Source organism: Mytilus trossulus, chromosome 2 (genome assembly GCF_036588685.1).
Source record: "Mytilus trossulus isolate FHL-02 chromosome 2, PNRI_Mtr1.1.1.hap1, whole genome shotgun sequence".
Taxonomy (NCBI): domain Eukaryota; kingdom Metazoa; phylum Mollusca; class Bivalvia; order Mytilida; family Mytilidae; genus Mytilus; species Mytilus trossulus.
The window spans coordinates 89,134,753-89,160,104 of NC_086374.1; the positions used below are offsets into that span (position 1 = coordinate 89,134,753).

Below are 25,352 nucleotides of genomic sequence, written 5' to 3' on the forward strand. Positions count from 1 at the left end.
ATAAAATTTACGAAAAAATGGTTAAAAATTGACTTTAAAGGGCAATAACTCCTAAAGAGGTCAACTGACCATTTTGGTCATGTTGACTTATTTGCAAATCTGACCTTGCTGAACATTATTGCTGTTTACAGTTTACCTATATCTATAATAATATTCAATATAATAACCAAAAACAGCAAAATTTCCTTCAAATTACCAATTCAGGGGCCGCAACCCCAAAACAGGTTGTCCAATTCATCTGAAAATTTCAGGGCAGATAGATCTTCACCTGATTAACAATTTTACCCATGTCAGATTTGCTCTAAATGCTTTGATTTTTGAGTTATAAGCCAAAAACTGCATTTTACCCCTATGTTCTATTTATAGCCATGGCGGTCATCTTGGTTAGTTGGCGGGGTCACCGGACACAATTTTTAAACTAGATACCCCAATGATGATTGTGGCCAAGTTTCAAATAATTTGGCCCAGCAGTTTCAGAGTAGAAGATTTTTCTAAAAGATTACTAAGATTTACGAAAAATGGTTAAAAATTGACTATAAAGGGCAATAACTCCTAAAGTGGTCAACTGATCATTTTGGTCATGTTGACTTATTTGTAGATCTTACTTTGCTGAACATTATTGCCTTTTACAGTTTATCTCTATCTGAAATAATATTCAAGATAATAACCAAAAACAACAAAATTTCCTTAAAATTACCAATTCAGGGGCAGCAACCTAACAACAGAATGTCAGATTCATCTGAAAATTTCGGGGCAGATAGATCTTCACCTGATTAACAATATTACCCCATGTCAGATTTGCCCTAAATACTTTGGTTTTTGAGTTATAAGCCAAAAACTGCATTTTACCCCTATGTTCTATTTATAGCCATGGCGGCCATCTTGGTTAGTTGGCGGGGTCACCGGACACAATTTTTAAACTAGATACCCCAATGATGATTGTGGCCAAGTTTGGTTAAATTTGGCCCAGTAGTTTCAGAGGAGAAGATTTTTGTAAAAGTTAACGACGGACGACGACGGACGACGACGCCGGACGCAAAGTGATGAGAAAAGCTCACTTGGCCCTTCGGGCCAGGTGAGCTAAAAATTAAAAGGAATACAAAGAAATTACATAATAAAATTGAGAATGAAAATGGGGAATGTGTCAAAGAGACAACAACCCCACCGTAGAAAAAAAAAACAACAGCAGAAGGTCACCAACAGGTCTTCAATGAAGCGAGAAATTCCAACACCCAGAGGCGTCCTTCAGCTGGTCCCTAAACAAAAATATACTAGTTCAGTGATAATGAACGCCATACTAATTTCCAAAATAAACATCAATCCAAAATAATATTTCAGCATAGAAACAAGTTAAATACCAACAAATAATGAAAGGCTTATCAACTTCGATATAAATAATAATTAAATACAAAAAAAATAGATATAATTTTACCTGTGAACCAAAAAAATGTTTTTTTCCCTTGGAGAAATGAATAAAAAACTATGTTTGTACTGTATGTATATATTAATATTAAATAAACTATTTAACTTAAAATGATACTGTATAAATAAGAGATATGTGTTGTTCATTTGTAACAATTATCATGCAATTTGTTATGTTATCAATTAAATTAAGTTATACATTTAAAATAAATCAACATAATAAATAAACAGTTTAGTATCTGGTCTCATTCTTATCTTTTCCATCAAATATGTCATAAACTTTGTTCTTTTTAAATAACTAAATGATTGTTCAACCACGTAAGATTCATTTTGATTCCCAGAGATTATTATCCTTGTGCAGCTTTGTTTAAGTGTTCCCTGGAAATTATAATACGCTGGATCTGTGCTGTACCCTCATATATCTAAAATAAAACAAAACAGTTATTCAAATTGAGTTAATTAACAGATCACATCCTATAGAGTCAAAGTCGTTACTAGGAAAACTATGATATTTTGTTCACTTTTATTGTTAGTGTAGAATATACTTTTTCTCAAATACAAATCTTACCATGCATCAATTTCTTATTACCAATTTGGATCTTTGTTATTGCAAAATCATATTTTCTAAAACCATCCTGCATGTACATGTACATCTATCTATAGTTTTGCAATGAAGATCAGCTTTTGCTATAGGTTATAAGACATACTGACTTAAAGAAGAAGAACAGCAATATAAATTTCTTTGGTTTTGGTTAATTCATTTCATGTTAGAATTTCACATCATTAAAACTTGGTGGTCTTGTTCTTGTCGCTCTTGTTGTAGATCTTGGGTTTTATTCCTGGCAGGGTCAAAACAGGTATTTGCTGCTACTCAACTAATCCATATTGGAGATAGTACAAAGAATGGTCATGTCTTCCAAGACTGTCACCTTATGAACTGGCACTTTAAAATGTATGACTAAGCAACTTAAAATATCTGTCTAATACAAAAAACAGTTCAAATTTACATAAAAAAAACTTGTTCTCATTTATAGGTATATGAATGTAATATTTGCCACTGAAAAATATCCCCAGCATCCAATACTATGAATTAATACACAATATCCTCTCTTTTCCTTAATTCAATTGGTAGTTTTTCTGTTAGTACATTAAAAGACATTTTTACCTGATAAATTTTAGCATCTCTCATCAATTTCTCTACTGGATATTCCGAGTTAAATCCATTTCCACCAAAAATCTAAAACAAGCAGGAATATTTAAAACATAGTTATTTATGTAAGGTTTAAAGAAAAGTGTGATAGAACAAATGACTGAAGATAAACCACAATTTATATCATAGTGAGGGTATACATGGGAACTAACTAACTTCTAAAAGATTATTGTTATTGCTATAATTTTATGTTTAACCACTGTTTTTGCTATAAGGTATTTATGTTTTACCACTATTTTTGCTATAAGTTATTTATGTTTAACCACTGTTTTTGCTATAAGGTATTTATGTTTAACCACTGTTTTTGCTATAAGGTATTTATGTTTAACCACTGTTTTTGCTATAAGGTATTTATGTTTTACCACTGTTTTTGCTATTAGGTATTTATGTTTTACCACTGTTAGAACTAGTAGGTATTTATGTACTACCACTGTTATTACTAAAAGGTATTTATGTTTTACCACTGTTATTGCTATTAGGTATTTATGTTTAACCACTGTTATTCCTATAAGGTATTTATGTTTTACCACTGTTATTGCTAATAGGTATTTATGTACTACCACTGTTATTACTAATAGGTATTTATGTTTTACCACTGTTTTTTCTATTAGGTATTTATGTTTTACCACTGTTAGAACTAGTAGGTATTTATGTACTACCACTGTTATAACTATTAGGTATTTATGTTTAACCATTGTTTTTGCTATTAGGTATTTATGTTTTACCACTGTTATTGCTATAAGGTATTTATGTTTTACCACTGTTATTACTAGTAGGTATTTTTGTTTTACCATTGTTTTTGCTATTAGGTATTTATGTTTTACCACTGTTATTGCTATAAGGCATTTATGTTTTACCACTGTTATTACTAGTAGGTATTTATGTACTACCACTGTTATTACTAATAGGTATTTATGTTTTACCACTGTTATTGCTATTAGGTATTTATGTTTTACCACTGTTAGAACTAGTAGGTATTTATGTACTACCACTGTAATTACTAATAGGTATTTATGTTTTACCACTGTTATTGCTATAAGGTATTTATGTTTTACCACTGTTATTACTAGTAGGTATTTATGTACTACCACTGTTATTACTAATAGGTATTTATGTTTTACCACTGTTATTGCTATTAGGTATTTATGTTTAACCACTGTTTTTGCTATTAGGTATTTATGTTTTACCATTGTTATTGCTATAAGTTTTTTTGTTTTACCACTGTTATTACTAGTAGGTATTTATGTTTTACTACTGATATTACTAGTAGGTATTTATGTTTTACTACTGATATTACTAGTAGGTATTTATGTTTTACTACTGATATTACTAGTAGGTATTTATGTTTTACTACTGATATTACTAATAGGTATTTATGTTTTACCACTGTTATTACTATTAGGTATTTATGTTTTACCACTGTTATTACTAGTAGGTATTTATGTTTTACTACTGATATTACTAGTAGGTATTTATGTTTTACCACTGTTATTACTAGAAGTTATTTTATGTTTTACTACTGATATTACTAATAGGTATTTATGTTTTACCACTGTTATTGCTAGTAGGTATTTATGTTTTACCACTGTTATTACTAGTAGGTATTTATGTTTTACCACTGTTATTACTAGTAGGTATTTTATGTTTTACTACTGATATTACTAATAGGTATTTATGTTTTACCACTGTTATTACTAATAGGTATTTATGTTTTACCACTGTTATTGCTAGTAGGTATTTATGTTTTACCACTGTTATTACTGGAAGGTATTTATGTTTTACCACTGTTATTACTAGTAGGTATTTATGTTTTACAACTGATATTACTAATAGGTATTTATGTTTTACCACTGTTATTACTAGTAGGTATTTATGTTTTACTACTGATATTACTAGGAGGTATTTATGTACTACCACTGATATTACTAGTAGGTATTTATGTTTTACCACTGTTATTGCTAAGGTGTTTATGTTTTACCACTGTTATTGCTAAAGTATTTATGTTTTGCCACTGTTGTTACTTTTAGGTATTTATGTTTTGCCACTGTTGTTGCTAAGGTATTTATGTTTTATAATCATTATTGATAAGATATTTCAGTATATTTTTTTTCTTGTATGAGACAGGTATTGAAAGTCATGTACCTGAACAGCATCTGAAGCCGTTTTGTTGGCCACATCACCAGCCAGACATTTGGCTATAGAAGCATAGTAAGTATTTCTTCTTCCCTGGTCAATCTCCCAGGCAGCACGCTGGGTTACCATTCTTGCTGATTCTATACCAATGGCCATATCAGCTAACATGAAAGATACAGCTTGGTGCTGGAAAAAAAATTTTTTTTTTAACTGACTTCAAATGAAGACCATCAATTTTGAATGCTATTTTTTCATGTTTGTTACTGTCTAAAATATGAAGATGATGATAATGGATTTAATTTTTGATTTTTGGTGTTTTAACGCCACTTTTAAGCACCGCATTTAGGCTACTTTGTGGCAGCAGGTTTTTATTGGTGGAGGAAGCCATAGTACCCAGAGAAAACAAACGACTTTTGATAGGAAAACTGACAATCCTAGTCAGTTAAGATTGGAGTGGAGTGCACTCACAGGAGTGGGGTTTAAACTCACAAACGCTAGTGATTACAGTAATAACTACTTAGAACACTCAACCACCAAGGTCCTTGATGATAATGGATGGTTGCATAAAGTCCAGTAGCAAATTGAATGCATGTTCAGACACCAGAACATGTTCATGCTATTCTAATTCATTTCTTTCCTTAGACATCTTCCTCAATTATTTTTCTCTTTTTCTAAGAGTTTACATTATCTCAATTACCAATAACTGCTACCTACCTCACAGATAAGTTTGCCAAAGGTTTTCCTTTCCATAGAATATTTAGTAGCCTCATCAAATGCTCTCTGTGCCAAACCCACAGCACCTGAAGCAACCTATCAATTAACAAAAACAGTTATATATTTAATACAACACATTTATAGGTTTCTAACACATGGAATATTATGCAAGTTAAACTTCATGTATTTCACAAAGATTGATTTATTTTTTGAAAAGGGGTATTCAATTTGAATTCCTTAATCACAATCCTAGATGCCCTTTGACTTTCACCATCATAGCACAACTTCTTAAAGATCACTGTAACTAACAAGAATGTGTCCATAGTACACGGATGCTCCATCCGCACTAAAATTTTCTATATTCAGTGGAACTCGAAAATGGGGGGAAATCCCTTATTTGGCATTAACCTTAGAAGGATCTTATCATAGGGAACATGTGTACTAAGTTTCAAATTGATTGGACTTCAACTTCATCAAAAACTACCTTGACTAAAAACTTTTACCTGAAGCGGGACAGAGGGAGGGAGGAACGGACTGACGGACAAATGAAAGAACGGACCCATAGACTAGAAAACATAATGCCAATAAATGGGGCATAATTATTCACATTTCTATGACAAATGAGTGATGTCTCGTTTTATTAAGTTTTCATTTATCAAGAAAATGAAAATTTGTTTACTTCAAATCTATAAAATTTGAAAACCAATTATTGATTCAAATAATAGATATCAGCCTAACTTCGTATTGTCATACACTTTAGGTTTGCTCAAAATGGAGACAAGTGATATAAGTAAGTTATTTATAAGTCCAGTATAATTCATCCTTGTTCAGGCTTTTTAACTATGTTGAGTTAAACATTATGGGATAGATTATCAGTTTTATTCAGAATATATTGAAGTCCCTGGGAAAAAAGGACATATATTTATCAATCATGATGTGAAAAAATTAAAGGTAAATCAAGCTTAAGGTCAGATGAAAATTGGGTAATTACAATCATTTTAGGATCAAATCACTTTCCTATTAATCTTATGTTACATAGAAAATGACCTAAAAATAAAAACCTGAATATTAAACAAGGTTTTTATAGGAAGAAATCTATGAATCTCAAGCATAGTTTGCATAGACTGTATGGAAATTTCTAGCATATGAAATTTCTATTCATGCATCTCATTGTTTGTTTGGATAGCTTTTTTTTTTTTTTTTTTTTTTTTTTTATCTTTGGCCACTTTTACAAAATTGTTTACGATGGATACATTATTGTTTGTTGAATACCAACTTTCAAGGAATTTGTGGGTACAGGTGGGTACAGGTGCACAACAACTTTAAATGTTTAACAAATGACAAATTTCCCATAGGCATGTATGCAGACTTCAGCAAAACCACGAAATTAAATATCCACCAACATTAAGTTTTCCTTGTATCCCCAGTATGTGCTTTATGGTCATTTTCAGAGATTTGATGACTTATCTTTTGAAATAGACACCTGTCAGTAGTTGATCATGTTTAATTCTGGATGACGTTGGGTTACTGTCCCATTGGAATATTCTCCACTGATTAATTAATAATTTGAATTGAATTGATTTTAACTACATTTTAAAATACAACTCACAGGTGGTCTGGTCTTGTCAAAGGCTCCCATTGCTAATCTAAATCCAAGGCCTTCTTGTCCAAGAACATTCTGTACACAAAACAAAAAATACATATTGAGGTGAACAGAGTCTACTTTGAAAGTGTTTGTGTCTCATTCATTAATTCAACTCAAATATCAAATCTTTATATAATTATATATAAGAAGAAATTTGATTTACTGATCATGCCAAAGATTTGTAAAGTTTTAGTGAAAAATAAAGGCTCAACATATTTTAGCCTTGACCATTTTCCTTACCACATGAACACTTTTCCAGATATAAAAGTGGCATGAGAGTAGTTTTAAATACCCCCCCACCCCCCCCCCCCCCAAAAAAAAACTGTCATCAAATCAAAACAGTATATACATATATATTTATATATTCAATTAGTTGACAGCCAAATCTAATCTGTTGACTGAGATACACAAGAACCAGATATTAATCTCTACTTGAAGATGATCTCATGTTTAGTTTAAACATATTTATTTACAGTGGATTGGGAAACAAGTTTTGCAACTTATATTAATCCCTTTCCACTTTGCGGGTGCGAGTTCTGCCTTGTTTGATTGGTTAGCAACAAAATAATGGTTCAGTTTATTGGCATTAGATACATGTAAAGTTACACTACTATTGTAATAAAAATTTTATAACCCACCTCTGCTGGTACCAGTACATCTTCAAATGTTATACCTCTGGTGTCTGATGCTCTTTGTCCCATATTTATTTCCTAAAAACGTAAAAATTATCACATATTTATCATCTAAATGAACAAATGAGAACAGATACAAAACATCAAATAAACTGCAGAAAATGACCAATAAGATAAATTGTTCCTCTCCTGAAGTAATCTTGTACGCTAGTTTTATAAATAGTGAAAGATGATGGGGAATGTGTCAAAGCAACACCAACCCGACCTTAGAGCAGACAACAGCCGAAGACTACCAATGGGTCTTCAATGTAGCAAGATACCTGCGCAGCCGTAGGTGTTTGTCAGCTGGCCCCTTAAAAAATATGTATACTAGTACAGTGATAATGGATGTCATACTAAACTCCCAATAATACACAAGAAACTAAAATTAAAAATCATACAAGACTAACATATTTATTTATAGTGGCTCTCTCTTAACATTGGTCAGCCCTGTATTGTCTTCTTCCAACAGACTATCATTGTTTCTTCAAAACCACCCTTGCAAATGGTGTCAAGGGAAGCTGAAAAATCCAATTCCTGAAAATTTCATCCCGAAACGGGAATTGAACCAGGAACCTTTGTGTTAGTAGTCTGATGCACTAACCACTACACCACGACTCTCTTGTTGTCTATTTTATAAAAACTAAAACATTCCTTACCATTTTATAAACAGAAATAAATGATCAGTATATCATTTCACTTTTACCATAGCATAACATAAGATGAATAAATAGAAAATATCATATGGTGTTTTCAATATCGCATCCATATCAATCGGAGACACCAATATAATCCCAAGAGCTCTACTCGAGGGATTATATTGGTTGAGGGTCGATACGGTGTGTGATATCTTATAAATCTCTATAATAAATCTTCCAAATTTTTTTTGAATCTGCACCATCAATTATTGGCTATAAAAATAACAGCAACTAAAAAATAATCCTTCACAGAATTAACCCTGAATTCTGCCCATCTTTACTCACCTTTCTACCCACTGTGACCCCAGGTGAATCCCTGTCTACAATAAACCCTGTAAAGGCTTTGCCAGCCGGACATTTAGGATCAGGATTTGTCCTAGCTAATACAAAATACCAGTTAGCTACTCCACCATTTGTAATCCACATCTTCTGACCATTCAGTACATAATGATCCCCTTTTTTCTCTGCCTTAGTTTTGATACCTGAGACATCTGAACCAGCGACTGGCTCTGTTACACAGTATGCCTAATGTAGAAAATAAACAAAAATCTATAGAGAAGACTAAATGGGGGTCTCATTGGGGGGGGGGGGGGGGGGGGGGGGTCCGATCCCGAATCCAGCTTACTGTTTTCTTAGATTCCCTTATCCTGCTTACACTCTATACGTAAGCAATTCTCATTTTTTGCCATTTCCTGGGTCCCGCTAGACCTCATTTCCTGTTTTCAGGACACAATTGTTTGACTTTCACATGTCACGCTTACAAAAAATCGGAAATCCTGAGTCACGCTCAGACCCCAATGAGACCCACCTAAATGTAATGTTTACTACAAGTTTACTTTAAAGCTGAATTAAATACAAGGGATTTTGATATTAGATATAGTCATAACTGATCAAAATGAGTTCATATCTTTTATATCTTGTTAGATATTTGTTTCATTGTCAAACTTCTTCATATCTCTATTTTATATCATGAAGTAAATTTTTCAGGACTGTCAAAATATAAGTTTGTCCACTGCCCTTTTCTCACTTTTCAAATTATCTTAATTCTTTTTTCCCAAATAATTTGGTGTAATTTTTTATTTTATCATTTTGAAGTGTCTAAAACACTTTAAGGGTTGTTTTTGCTACCATAATCCAGATAACAATTTGCACAGTTTTATATCACAGTTGTAGGTCTTATTTTTTTAAACTGTTTTTCAAAAAGTACTATTTTCTCACTTAAATAACATTTTCACTAAAATATATTGAACAAGAAATATCTGTATACACCTACACACATGAGAGGTTCCTCTAACATTCTACCTAAATATTTCTTCTTTTGTTCTGGGTTTCCGGCTAATATCACAGGCATTTCCTGTAATAATATAAACAATGCATGAGTAAGCTTACTGTTACACCACTGTCCAAGGCAAACATGTTTCAACCTGCCACATTCTCAATTAGAAATATATTCATTAAAATCAAAATTAATTCTTCAATTTTTTTTCTGAAAAAACACAAACACTATTAAAATATATGTCTTTTACAAAGTAAAAAAAAACCCATGAAAAGTAGAATAACATTATTTGAAATACTTTAAGCCAAATTTCTTTAGACGATTTTGTATACTATTTCAAAACACTCTTATCATCACCCTTCTGTCTTGAACTCTTGTTCTGTAGAGAATGTAATATATTTTGGCTGGCTTATTTCAAATAGATAATTAAGACCAATGTCTTTAAGTCTCCACTATAATTATCACAAATATATGTTAGACAACTTCTTACAGCATACATACCCCTAATGAATTGGCTTCTATGGCAGTCTGAAAACCTGTACATCCGTAGGATATTTCTTCTGTTACTATACATGATTCAAAAGTTCCTAAACCAAGTCCACCTAAATAAAGATACACAGATTCACATGAAAACAAACCAAATCATGTGTTAATTTTTCTTAAGGTGTATTCCAAGAAATAGATGTATATGAGTGCCAAGACATCATATGTTTTTATATAGGCAAAAGAGGTTGAAACAAATGCAATTCTGTTACAGATGTAATATTTAATTTTTGTTGGTGGGTTTAACAAAAATGTGATTTCCGACCCCTTTTACATTTTTTCCTGGATAAGCTCCAACCATAATATGTCTATCTTGAATTGAGGATTTTTTCTAGTTCTTGTTGTTCTTTCTTTTTTTTCTGTTTTGGTTGATTCCTATTTAAAAATCAATATTGAAATGTTTTACAACAAGTCTTGACAAAGAGTTGTTCAGAGCCTTCTTAATATTTCAACACTTGACCATTGTTTACATTGATCATATGGCGATTACTCAAATCCTATTTTAGTAAACCAATATTTTTAATTTTCTGTTTCATTTTTTACATCTTTCATTTATTTCTCCTTTCCCTGTTGTATTTTTATTTATCAATTAAGTTATCGAGAATAAGATGTACTTTGAGCTATTACTCAATAAGTATATTTCCAGTCATTGATGGATATTATGGATGTACACCTCTGAGGCGCTTAAAATTTCTAGATTTTTTTCTTAACCTGATTTTTGGATTTATATGACCATGTGACTGTAAAAAAATAATAGTAAAAAATATCATATGGTGGTGTACTGCTATTTTTGCTAGAACCCTTAGAAAGTACCCAATTTTGAGGTTTTCCCGTTTTTAATAAATTTTTACCCATTTTTTTGCTATTATCATGAAAAAAATCACAGTTCCGCAATTAAACTTTTTTTCATACATTTAATAAAGATGAAGTGGACCAATCTGAATAAATTTCAATTCAAACCAGATGCTCTGCAGGGCGCAGCTTTATATGACCACAGAGGTCGAACCCTGAACCGTTGGGGCAAGTATGGACACAACATTCAAGCTTGATACAGCTTTGAATTTGGATTGTGATTAAATAGTTGACACAGTATAGGTTTCTGACACAGAATGATTTGTTCTAATGAACTTAAATTTTTTTTTTAATTTTTTTTGGAGCAAATCACTATGCTGTTGAATATCAATACTCTGACAAACATTTGAAGACATTTCTTTTTCATTTTTGAAATATGAAATAAGAAAAATTTACCCCCCCCCCCCCTTTTTTTCATCTCACCCTTTCCCTTATTCCAAAAATGATTTCACTTTATATTTCTAATGGAGTTTGCAACAATAACTACTAATCTAAATACATCATAAAGTATTAAAACATAAAATATCATACATTCATGGTACAAAATTAATGTTAATTAATAGTAACTTCTAAAACTAAAAAATAAATGGGGAATATGTCCAAAGGGACACAGATGATGCCCCTGCTAGCATATAACTTTATAAAGGGACATAACTCAAGAACTGTAAAAGTGAAGCTGCCCAAAAATGAACTTAAACTGAATTTAGAGGTAATATGCATTATATACACATTTCATTAAATTTAGTTGAGAAAAACTTAAGTTACGAGAACAGAAGCGAAAAAAAATCAATTTTTCCACTTGAAAAGGGCATAACCCTAGAATGGTCATCAAAGTGCTTGTAATCACTGAATAGTAAAGGTTGCTTTAATTTATCAGTTGGTAGTAAAAGTGAATATTAAATTGTATATTGTATATACATGTAGCATTGATTTTAGTTAATTCAATAATTATTCTGGACAAGGAAAGATAACTCCAATTTTCAAAGAAGATTTCATCAACCATTGGTTTTAGGTGATTCAACAACCATTCTGGACAAAGAAAGATAACTCCAATTTATTGTCTTGAAACTACAAAAATTCTGGTTTTGGCCCCCTTTATGGCCCTTTTATTCCTAGACTGTTGCCCCGTAACCCTTAAAATATATCCCAACCTACTACTTATGGTATCTAACATTGTGGTTCAATTTCAGAACAATTGAAATTCTTATACACAACAAATTGTCTTGACACTAGATAAATGTTTGTTTTGGGCCACTTTGGGCCCCTTTATCCTAAACCTTAGGGACCATAACCCCCAAAATCAATCTTAAACTTCCTTTAGTGGTTATAAACATTGTGTTAAAATTTTATTGATTTATATTTACTAATACTAAAGTTATTATCTGGAAACCATCGGTCTTGGGACGACAACGACATGACTAGAGGCTCTAAAGAGCCTGTGTCGCTCACCTTGGTCTATGTGCATATCAAACAAAGGACACAAATGGATTCATGACAAAATTGTATTTTGGTGATGGTGATGTGTTTGAAGTTCTTACTTTACTGAACGATTTTGCTTCTTACAATTATATCTATCATGAACTTTGCCCATTAGTAACAGAGAACTATATTTGGTAAAAATTTACATAAATTTACCAAATTAATGAAAATTGTTAAAAATTGACTATAAAGGGCAATAACTCCTAAGGGGTCAATTGACCATTTAGGTCATGTTGACTTATTTGTAGATCTTACTTTGCTGAACATTATTGCTGTTTACAGTTTATCGCTATCTATAATAGTATTCAAGATAACCAAAAACGGCAAAATTTCTTTAAAAATTACCAATTGGAGGGCAGCTACCCAACAACCAGTTGTCCAATTCATCTGAAAAATTCAGGGCAGATAGATATTGACTTGATTAACAATTTAACGTCTTGTCAGATTTGCTCTAGATGCTTTGGTTTCATAGTTATAAGCAAAAAACTGCATTTTACCCCTATGTTCTATTTTTAGCCGTGGCGGCCATCTTGGTTGAATGGCCAGGTCATCGGACACATTTTTCAAACTAGATACCCCAAATATGATTGTGGCCTAGTAGTTTCAGTGGAGATTTTGTAAAAGATTACTTAGATTTATGAAAAATGGTTAAAGATTGACTATAAAGGGCAATAACTCCTAAAGGGGTCAACTGACCATTTTGGTCATGTTGACTTATTTGTAGATCTTACTTTGCTGAACATTATTGCTGTTTACAATTTATCTCTATCTATAATAATATTCAAGATAATAACCAAAAACAGCAAAATTTCCTCAAAATTACCAATTCAGGGGCAGCAACCCAACAACCGATTGACCGATTCATCTGAAAATTTCAGGGCAGATAGTTCTTGACCTGATAAACATTTTTATCCCATGTCAGATTTCCTCAAAATGCTTTGGTTTCTGAGTTATATGCCAAAAACTGCATTTTACCCCTATGTTCTATTTTTAGTGGTGGCGGCCATCTTGGTTGGTTGACCAGGTCACGCCACACATTTTTTAAACTAGATACCCCAAAGATGATTGTGGCCAAGTTTGGATTAATTTGGCCAAGTAGTTTCAGAGGAGAAGATTTTTGTAAAAGATTACTTTAATTTACGAAAAATGGTTAAAAATTGACTATAAAGGGCAATAACTCCTAAATGGGTCAACTGACCATTTTGGTCATGTTGACTTATTTGTAGATCTTATTTTGCTGAACATTATTGCTGTTTACAATTTATCTCTATCTATAATAATATTCAAGATAATAACCAAAAACAGCAAAATTTCCTCAAAATTACAAATTCAGGGGCAGCAACCCAACAACCGATTGACCGATTCATCTGAAAATTTTAGGGCAGATAGATCTTGACCTGAAATCCATTTTTATCCCATGTCAGATTTCCTCAAAATGCTTTGGTTTTTGAGTTATAAGCCAAAAACTGCATTTTACTCCTTTGTTCTATTTTTAGCCGTGGCGGCCATCTTGGTTGGTTGACCAGGTCACGCCACACATTTTTTAAACTTGATACCCCAAAGATGATTGTGGCCAAGTTTGGATTAATTTGGCCAAGTAGTTTCAGAGGAGAAGATTTTTGTAAAAGATTACTTTAATTAACGAAAAATGGTTAAAAATTGACTATAAAGGGCAATAACTCCTAAACGGGTCAACTGACCATTTTGGTCATGTTGACTTATTTGTAGATCTTACTTTGCTGAACATTATTGCTGTTTACAGTTTATCTCTAACTATAATAATATTCAAGATAATAACCAAAAACAGCAAAATTTCTTCAAAATTACCAATTCAGGCGCAGCAACCCAACAACCGATTGACCGATTCATCTGAAAATTTCAGGGCAGATAGATCTTGACCTGATAAACATTTTTACCCCATGTCAGATTTGCTCTAAATGCTTTGGTTTTTGAGTTATAAGCCAAAAACTGCATTTTACCCCTATGTTCTATTTTTAGCCGTGGCGGCCATCTTGGTTGGTTGACCGGGTCACGCCACACATTTTTTAAACTAGATACCCCAATGATGATTGTGGCCAAGTTTGGTTTGATTTGGCCCAGTAGTTTCAGAGGAGAAGATTTTTGTAAAAGTTAACGACGACAGACGACGACGACGGACGACGGACGCCAAGTGATGAGAAAAGCTCACTTGGCCCTTCGGGCCAGGTGAGCTAATAACAATATACGACCACAAAAAAATTATAGGTTGGTGTTAATATACGAAAGTTTTATCATATATTGATGCTTTATTTGTGTCAAATTTACCATGCTGTCAATTTTATAAATTTGTGATTTTTCTTAGTTTTAAAATTCATATTTTTTCAACTTTTTTGTTATGAATAAACATATCTAAGAAATTTGAAAGGAAACTAGAGGCTCTAAAGAGCCTGTGTCGCTCACCTTGGTCTATGTGCATATTAAACAAAGGACACAAATGGATTCATGACAAAATTGTATTTTGGTGATGGTGATGTGTTTGAAGTTCTTACTTTACTGAACGATTTTGCTTCTTACAATTATATCTATCATGAACTTTGCCCATTAGTAACAGAGAACTATATTTGGTAAAAATTTCATGAACTTTGCCCATTAGTAACAGAGAACTATATTTGGTAAAAATTTACATAAATTTACCAAATTAATGAAAATTGTTAAAAATTGACTATAAAGGGCAATAACTCCTTAAGGGGTCAATTGACCATTTAGGTCATGTTGACTTATTTGTAGATCTTACTTTGCTGAACATTATTGCTGTTTACAGTTTATCGCTATCTATAATAGTATTCAAGATAACCAAAAACGGCAAAATTTCTTTAAAAATTACCAATTGGAGGGCAGCAACCCAACAACCAGTTGTCCAATTCATCTGAAAAATTCAGGGCAGATAGATATTGACTTGATTAACAATTTAACTTCTTGTCAGATTTGCTCTAGATGCTTTGGTTTCATAGTTATAAGCAAAAAACTGCATTTTACCCCTATGTTCTATTTTTAGCCGTGGCGGCCATCTTGGTTGAATGGCCAGGTCATCTGACACATTTTTTAAACTAGATACCCCAAAGATGATTGTGGCCAAGTTTGGATTAATTTGGCCAAGTAGTTTCAGAGGAGAAGATTTTTGTAAAAGATTACTTTAATTAACGAAAAATGGTTAAAAATTGACTATAAAGGGCAATAACTCCTAAACGGGTCAACTGACCATTTTGGTCATGTTGACTTATTTGTAGATCTTACTTTGCTGAACATTATTGCTGTTTACAGTTTATCTCTATCTATAATAATATTCAAGATAATAACCAAAAACAGCAAAATTTCCTCAAAATTACCAATTCAGGGGCAGCAACCCAACAACCGATTGACGGATTCATCTGAAAATTTTAGAGCAGATAGATCTTGACCTGATAAACATTTTTATTCCATGTCAGATTTCCTCAAAATGCTTTGGTTTTTGAGTTATAAGCCAAAAACTGCATTTTACCCCTTTGTTCTATTTTTAGCCGTGGCGGCCATCTAGGTTGGTTGACCAGGTCACGCCACACATTTTTTAAACTAGATACCCCAAAGATGATTGTGGCCAAGTTTGGATTAATTTGGCCAAGTAGTTTCAGAGGAGAAGATTTTTGTAAAAGATTACTTTAATTAACGAAAAATGGTTAAAAATTGACTATAAAGGGCAATAACTCCTTTTTGGTCATGTTGACTTATTTGTAGATCTTACTTTGCTGAACATTATTGCTGTTTACAGTTTATCTTTAACTATAATAATATTCAAGATAATAACCAAAAACAGCAAAATTTCTTCAAAATTACCAATTCAGGGGCAGCAACCCAACAACCGATTGACCGATTCATCTGAAAATTTCAGGGCAGATAGATCTTGACCTGATAAACATTTTTACCCCATGTCAGATTTGCTCTAAATGCTTTGGTTTTTGAGTTATAAGCCAAAAACTGCATTTTACCCCTTTGTTCTATTTTTAGCCGTGGCGGCCATCTTGGTTGGTTGACCAGGTCAAGCCACACATTTTTTAAACTAGATACCCCAATGATGATTGTGGCCAAGTTTGGTTTGATTTGGCCCAGTAGTTTCAGAGGAGAAGATTTTTGTAAAAGTTAACGACGACGGACGCCGACGACGACGGACGCCAAGTGATGAGAAAAGCTCACTTGGCCCTTCGGGCCAGGTGAGCTAAAAAGGGATATCAGTTGGATATGGGATGTGCATTTTTCTGTTAAATCATTTCTTGTAGCCTTCACCCATTTTCTCAAAAATTTGGCTAAAAAGACTGACTTGATTGGTAATAAAATACAGAGAAGATGGAACTATGTTGAAAAACTTGTGTCTATTCCATTTGATTTGAACAATAAAATAGTTGACACAGTAAAGGTTTCTGACACAGAATGAATTGTTGTAATGAACTTAAATTTTTTTTTTTACTTTTTTTTTGAGCAATTCACTATGCTGTTGAATATTAATCCTCTCACAAATATTTGAAGAAATTTCTTTTTCATTTTGAAATATGAAATAAGAAAAATTTACCCCCCCTTTTTTTCATCTCACCCTTTCCCTTATTCCAAAAATGATTTCACTTTATATTTCTAATGGAGTTTGCAACAATAACTACTAATCTAAATACATCATAAAGTATTAAAATATAAAATATCATACATTCATGGTACAAAATTAATGTTAATTAGACCATTGGTTTTCCCGTTTGAATGGTTTTACACTAGTAATTTTGGGGCCCTTTATAGCTTGTTGTTCGGTGTGAGCCAAGGCTCCTTGTTGAAGGTCGTACTTTAACCTATAATGATTTACTTTTAAAATTGTTATTTGGATGGAGAGTTGTCTCATTGGCACTCACACCACATCTTCCTATATCTATTTAACTAATAAAAATTGATTACTAAAAAATTACTCATTGTAAATACACAATTTTTTCACAGAAAAGTTTGATTATATCAAATTTTCAATACTTTGTCATTTTTCGCTTGTATCACATATTTTGGTTATAATTCTAGAACTAGATTTCAACGAGACTGAAACATCAGAAGAATACATCCTTAAATCGAATGTGTACAACTGAAAATATGTGACAGTGTTTGACATTTAGATGATATAGGTTTTTCGGCACACTGATTCTGAGGCACTGAAAAATCTGATTACAATTCATCTGCTTACCATATTCCTGAGGTATGTGCATGTTAACTCATCCTAGTTCCCATGTAACCTCATCTACTTACCATATTCCTGAGGTATGTGCATGTTGACTAATCCTAGTTCCCATGTAACTTCATCTACTTACCATATTCCTGAGATATGTGCATGTTGACTAATCCTAGTTCCCATGTAACCTCATCTACTTACCATATTCCTGAGGTATGTGCATGTTGACTAATCCTAGTTCCCATGTAACTTCATCTACTTACCATATTCCTGAGATATGTGCATGTTGACTAATCCTAGTTCCCATGTAACCTCATCTACTTACCATATTCCTGAGGTATGTGCATGTTGACTAATCCTAGTTCCCATGTAACCTCATCTACTTACCATATTCCTGAGGTATGTGCATGTTGACTAATCCTAGTTCCCATGTAACCTCATCTACTTACCATATTCCTGAGGTATGTGCATGTTGACTAATCCTAGTTCCCATGTAACCTCATCTACTTACCATATTCCTGAGGTATGTGCATGTTGACTAATCCTAGTTCCCATGTAACTTCATCTACTTACCATATTCCTGAGATATGTGCATGTTGACTAATCCTAGTTCCCATGTAACCTCATCTACTTACCATATTCCTGAGGTATGTGCATGTTGACTAATCCTAGTTCCCATGTAACCTCATCTACTTACCATATTCCTGAGGTATGTGCATGTTGACTAATCCTAGTTCCCATGTAACCTCATCTACTTACCATATTCCTGAGGTATGTGCATGTTGACTAATCCTAGTTCCCATGTAACCTCATCTACTTACCATATTCCTGAGGTATGTGCATGTTGACTAATCCTAGTTCCCATGTAACCTCATCTACTTACCATATTCCTGAGGTATGTGCATGTTGACTAATCCTAGTTCCCATGTAACCTCATCTACTTACCATATTCCTGAGATATGTGCATGTTGACTAATCCTAGTTCCCATGTAACCTTATCTACTTACCATATTCCTGAGGTATGTGCATGTTGGCTTATCATAGTTCCCATGCATATATATATATATGTAACCTCATCTACTTACCATATTCCTGAGGTATGTGCATGTTGACTAATCCTAGTTCCCATGTAACCTCATCTACTTACAATATTCCTGAGGTATGTGCATGTTGACTAATCCTAGTTCCCATGTAACCTCATCTACTTACCATATTCCTGAGATATGTGCATGTTGACTAATCCTAGTTCCCATGTAACCTCATCTACTTACCATATTCCTGAGATATGTGCATGTTGACTAATCCTAGTTCCCATGTAACCTTATCTACTTACCATATTCCTGAGGTATGTGCATGTTGACTAATCATAGTTCCCATGCATATATATATATATGTAACCTCATCTACTTACCATATTCCTGAGGTATGTGCATGTTGACTAATCCGAGTTCCCATGCCTTCTTTACAACTTCCCAGGGATACTGTAAATAGAAACATTATGATTATATGTTACAAAATTAGTTTCAGACCTCATTCAACCTAAACCGACAACCTAAAAAAAACCCGAAACATTAAAAAATCTCTCATTTTTAAATGATTCACATTGTAACTTAATTTTGGTATTTGTCATGTAAAAATTAACAAAAATTGGTAAAAAACATGTTATTTATTGCCCATAATTTCTAATATAAAATCATTTTTGTTTATATCTATTTGCAAATATAAAACTAAAATGTTTGAATACTGTTAAGTAACCTTTCAAAATATGTTCTTATGATGTGAGTCTCCCCCTTTAGACCCCTTATCATATGATCAACAAATGGCTTTTGAAAGCTCAAATTGTGTTGGTTTGTTTTGCAGTGTTGTTTTTTTTTATAAACTTGCTCAAATTTCAAAAAAAGATAACACATTTACAAGTTCAGTTTCTGCTTAATTTTTTCATCAGCTCACTTATTTTATCATAAAACTGTGTTACCAGTAAACTTAATTTGTGACCATTAAATCACCAATTGATGCCACAGAGCTGAAAATACAATATACAGTTATCTCCATTCTAATGAAACTGACAGAAAACATTGTCAATTCATACATTTAAAATCTGCCATATGTCGTCTGCGCTTGCCTGTACGTTTTCATAGCATCAATTGCCAATTGATGCCATGAAAATTGGTGACGTTATCCAATCAAAATGAACATTACAAACAATGTTGCATTAGAATTATGATTATTCAGGCTGTGTTTCTTACCTCCCCTGTTTGATCATGATGTGCTGCGACTGGTATGATTTCTTCTCTGGCAAACTTTCTTGCAGTCTGTTGATATTCTTTCTGTTCATCTGATAAATCTGAAATAGAGGGTTTGAGCTCATTCTCAATGTCAGATATTTCTTTATAAAGTTCAAAGTTCTTTATTTTCCAATTAAGGGCCCCTGACGGGACATAATGACATTAATACACAATACATTCTGATTCTTAACACATAAACATATAATGAAGATAAAATCAAAATTTCAATTCACATGAAGAGAATATAATATCATAGAATATATATACATTTGTATCATATAAAATGTCACAACATAAAACAATTGTTATGGTTATTATTTGTTCTTTGGTTTTTATTTCTGCCATGCCAGAGTGCCAGCAAAAATAGTTTAATAATTTATTAATTCACCATATTAAATGAAGAATGGAAATAGTTTGCTAACAGAGGTCCACCTCGTCTCTTATCCATAAAAATAAGTTGAAGGAATAAATAATACAAGTCATTAAAATGGAAAAGAGACCAAGGGCAAATGCACTTGGACATGATAGTAAGTGGAATTTTGGAAACCGTCTTAACCTCCACATGACTAGTGCACAAAAGTAAAAAAAATATTGTTCTCTTTAATGCAGAATTCACCATATATACATTGTAAGATACTAAAATGTAAATGTAACTTTAACTGTAAAATGTGTAAGGTCTCAATAACTCTGACCGCTGTAATGGTAAGGATTATGGTAATACTTCTCATTGTTGAGGAGTTAATCAAAGTCTATATCTGATAAGATTACTTATTGTTGAAGAGTAAATCAGAGTCAATATCTGATAAGATTACTTATTGTTGAAGAGTAAATCAGAGTCAATATCTGGTAACTCGGAAATGAAGAGTTGGAATTAGGGTCAGATTATGCCTAGTATGCTTAATTGCTGGGGTCATACAACTTGAAAATGTAGATGAAGAGTTTGATTTAGGTGTAACTATACTGCTAATCTTGGGGACCTGATGGGAAAATAAATTATTTATGTTTGTAGTTTTAGGGTAGATGTTTGGTCAGACTCTGGAAGGAAAAATAAGTGTAACAGTCACATTACTTTCTGATGATAGTTTTGGTTAGGATTGGAATATTCTAGGATGCATAAACATGGTAAAGAATTGCAACAAAGCATGGTCAATTAAAACTGTCACAAAGGATAAGAATAAATTAGGGAATGATAATACTGAAAAGTACTTCTTTTTCGAAAAAAAAAAAAAAAGGAATTTTGCATATATGTCATGTCTTTAAAAAACTTAAATATTTACACAAGTCCAACAGTTAATGACAAAATGTAAGAATCATACATAACAACATTGTTCTATGTTTTTGTTCCAATGTTTTGATAGAAACACTTCAGTACTAATACATTATTGTATATTACCAAAAGAGAAACCTCTGGAATTTGCTGTGTCTGGAACTGTTCCAAAGGCTCTAGCTGCTTTACATAAGCTTTGCTTTCCTTGTCGAATCAATCCTTGAGACACCTAAAAAAAACCATACAAAGTAAATCTCTTCAGTATTTTTTTTTCACATAAGCTGATAGCTGGATAAATAGTCTTTTATTTCTTGATTTTGGTGACCTACTTTTCATGAGTTAATAATAAAAGAAACAATAAAAAAATTATGCAAACTATGTTTTTTTTTGTCCTCTAGTTTCTAAATTAGCAGTTAAAATCAGTCAAAAACATTTTGAGAAATGCATTTTTGATCTACATGTACATTTGTGTACCTTCAAAAAGACTACATACATGACATAAATTGTACATGTACATGTATGCATGTTCATTAGTCATGTTAGTGGAGGTCTATCATAAAATTGAGAATGGAAATGGGGAATGTGTCAAAAAGACAACAACCCGACCAAATAAAAAAAAAAAGGGAAGGTCACCAACAGGTCTTCAATGTAGCGAGAAATTCCTGCATCCGGAGGCGTCCTTCAGCTGGCCCCTAAACAAATAGATACTAGTCCAGTGAAAATGAACGCCATACTAATTTCCAAATTGTACACAAGAAACTAAAATTAAAATAATACAAGACTAACAAAGGCCAGAGGCTCCTGACTTGGGACAGACGCAAAAATGCGGCGGGGTTAAACATGTTTGTGAGATCTCAACCCCCCCCCTATACCTCTAACCAATGTAGAAAAGTAAACGCATAACAATACGCACATTAAAATTCAGTTAAAGAGAAGTCTGAGTCTGATGTCAGAAGATGTAACCAAAGAAAAATAAACAAAATGACAATAATACATAAATAACAACAGACTACTAGCGGTTAACTGACATGCCAGCTCCAAACTTCCATTAAACTGACTGAAAGATTATGTTTTCATCATACAAATGTATGAATAAAAAATTAAATGACTATATACCCTTATTTAAATATTATTTTAACATTGAACAACAACTAACTGATAAAACCTAAAAACTTCCTCTGTATTCTTATTTAATTGACATGTACTTGTATATATATTGAGATGTTTCATTTTTTTTTTTATATAAATATAAAGTCTTTTAGTGTTCTTGTTTGAATTATTTTACATTTTCGTTTCAGGGCCTATTGTAGCTGACTTTGGGGTATGGTCTTTGCTCATTGTTGAAGGCTGTATGGTGACATATAGTTGTTAATTTCTGTGTCATTTTGGTCTCTTGTGGAGAGTTGTCTCATTGGCAATCATAAATGTACCACATCTTCTTTTTTAAATTTATGTGATTCAGATAAATGTAATTAACCAAACTTTATTACATGTATACTACTTATATAAATAAGGCCTGAGTTTTCTTGTGTGAATTGTTTTACATTGTCATTTCTTGGCCTTTTATAGCTGACTATGCGGTATTGGCTTTGCTCATTGTTGAAGGCCATTTAGTTGTTATTTTCTGTGTCATTTTGTTCTGTTGTGGAGAGTTGTTTCATGGGCAATCATACCACATCTTTTTTTTTTTTATATATTTATGTAATTTAGATAATTGTAATTACAAATGAATGAACCAATCATTATTACATGTATTGTCTGTGTTATGATGGTTGTCACCAATTTCAAGGGGGAAACAGTTTCAAAAAGTGCTTGTTCAGAAATTACAAAAAATCTGTTAGGTTTTGTTCTTAAACCATTGAAAACCGTAGCTGCGAAAACGTAGCTCTTAAGGTCCTTTTGATGATTTTTGCGGACCAAAAAAAAATCAAAAGGACAATAGAGCTACGTTTTTGCAGCTATGTAAACCGTGTAAACAGGGTATGTTTTTTTATTAGACATAAGCAAAAGAAACGATTAATTTTAACAAATTTGCTTATTAAGGTTTTACATAATGTAATTCTTAAGGTTAAAATGTTTCTACTAAGATACTATCTGAGAAAATGGAGGTGCATTGTGGTATTTCTAGAGACCAGCTGTAATGTCATATCAAATATTTATATAATCAAAACTTGCAGTGTTATGTAAAAGTCAGGAGACCAAAGTCAACCTCACACCAGTGCAAGCGATATATTGTTCTTATAATTCATATCTTCAAATGCATTTTAAAAGTGTTGATCGTAAGCATATATAGAACAACTCAAAAACCGACTGGAAATTATGCAACTCATCATGTTCATATTACATAAATTTGTCAGTTTATGCCAAATTGTGGTCGTGTAGTTCTACCAAACCAATGTTGTTGTGTTTAATATTATACAAAGAAAATTAGTACGAACAAAACCAGCATATGTGCTATATGTTCACATGTATCGTAAGCTTTTCAAAATATTTAAGGAATATATAAACAATGATAAGTTACCTTCGACAACGACATTGCCATTTTTTTCAAAACTTAAAACTGTAGTCACATGACTTACACCAGAGATACAACTAATAACATAAGTACATAATTAATACCCTAGAACAGCAACGTCCCATTGAGCGCTAGCTTAATACCAAGTAATTTCAGCAAGTACAATACTAGGCACCCCTAATTGCATATGGTCTTTACGACTTAAGTACAGCTCTTTGTAAGAACCAAGCAGGGTGCCGTATACATGTGATTTATGAGGGTTTCAGATTTTATCTATAAATGGCCTAGTAGAAGCAGTAACTGAATAAAAGTATCATGGCTTAAATTAAAACAAGGCCAGTTTTTCTTTTTTCTTCTGGGAATAACAATTTTAACATTACCGAATATTTTATAAATAGTCCTAGATATTCGAAATACTGAAGTAAAAATCATCTACTTTATAGTGCTGCGGGTTATGGTATTTATAATAGATATAGGAAGATGTGGTGTGAGTGCCATAAGTTTATTTAAGCCTTTCAATCGGTAAGCAGTCTATGTAACATTATATGAATACTTTTTTTTTTATAACCAAGAGACATGATAAAATAAGCCGTATATGTATGTTAATAATGCACATTGCCTTTTCACGTATATTGATTTGAACAAATTTCGGATATCTTATTTATAACCGTTGATACTAAAACGCATATACATTTGTATATTAAGAATATTAAAGGTCAACTGAGATGATCTGACAGGAACAATCAGTGAACATTCATTGGCTCGCTATTATAATATATCAGCATTTCATGTGCACTATAGACGAAATGACACCGAATAAGTCAGCGAGATGACCTCTGAACACTGCCGATGTTCTCATAACCTGATACAATCACAAAAATAAACACAAATAGATAGGGAGCACGTGCAACCGCACTTTTCAAGATCTGTTTGATTCATGTGATAGTTTAAACATATTCATGTAAGGCCTCCCTTGTTAACACACAAGGTGGTCATTCTTTTCTGATTTATGAATGGTCTGGATGAATATATGAACAACCAACTCTCCCTAAAGGTAAAACTAAAGGTTACATGATGATTACGGATTGGCCTGATTAAAAGAAGCTGCATTTTTGACTTGCAAGGTAATAATGCTACAGTGATTTATTGTTTTTAGTTTAGCTTCGACGATATTAAACCAAACAGACTGTTAATTTTTTTTTACCCTGTTGTATAAATCTTTGGGAAAAAAAATCATATTTGTTCAAAAGTCGTATCTAAAACCCCTTTAGCTGTAACAAGTTCTATAGATACGCTTTTGATTAAGGCTCATAACGTGGTCATTGTAAGGACAAAACAATCCAGAATAAATCAGTATCGTCTACTTAAAGCATTTTGATCCGAGCGTTATATTTGCGAAAAACCGTCACATGATTACTTTGAGAAGTTGAGTGTGA

The 25,352-nt window shown here is 32.5% G+C and overlaps 1 protein-coding gene across 1 annotated transcript; it reads right to left on the bottom strand.

Annotated features, from left to right (window-relative positions):
• Window positions 1-1,559: 1,559 nt before the first annotated feature.
• On the bottom strand, window positions 1,560-23,998 carry LOC134708298 (medium-chain specific acyl-CoA dehydrogenase, mitochondrial-like). Its single transcript, XM_063568734.1, has 13 exons — window positions 23,923-23,998; window positions 21,528-21,630; window positions 20,096-20,193; window positions 19,261-19,330; window positions 10,271-10,371; window positions 9,767-9,847; window positions 8,779-9,018; window positions 7,763-7,834; window positions 7,089-7,157; window positions 5,480-5,575; window positions 4,775-4,951; window positions 2,588-2,659; window positions 1,560-1,844 (listed from the first exon to the last, which is right to left on the bottom strand). The coding sequence occupies exons 1-13, from the start codon at window positions 23,941-23,943 to the stop codon at window positions 1,770-1,772; spliced, it is 1,275 nt and encodes a 424-aa protein (XP_063424804.1). The 5' UTR covers window positions 23,944-23,998; the 3' UTR covers window positions 1,560-1,769.
• Window positions 23,999-25,352: the final 1,354 nt, after the last annotated feature.

What these genes read in the sequence shown, in the direction of transcription:
- LOC134708298 (XM_063568734.1), bottom strand. Translation starts at nt 23,943, where the DNA reads ATGGCAATGTCGTTGTCGAAG. An exon ending in CGGCTTCAGATGCTGTTCAG is followed by an intron (nt 2,660 to 4,774) that starts GTACATGACTTT and finishes TGCTTGTTTTAG; the next exon opens with ATTTTTGGTGGAAATGGATT. An exon ending in GAGATGCTAAAATTTATCAG is followed by an intron (nt 1,845 to 2,587) that starts GTAAAAATGTCT and finishes GTTTTATTTTAG; the next exon opens with ATATATGAGGGTACAGCACA.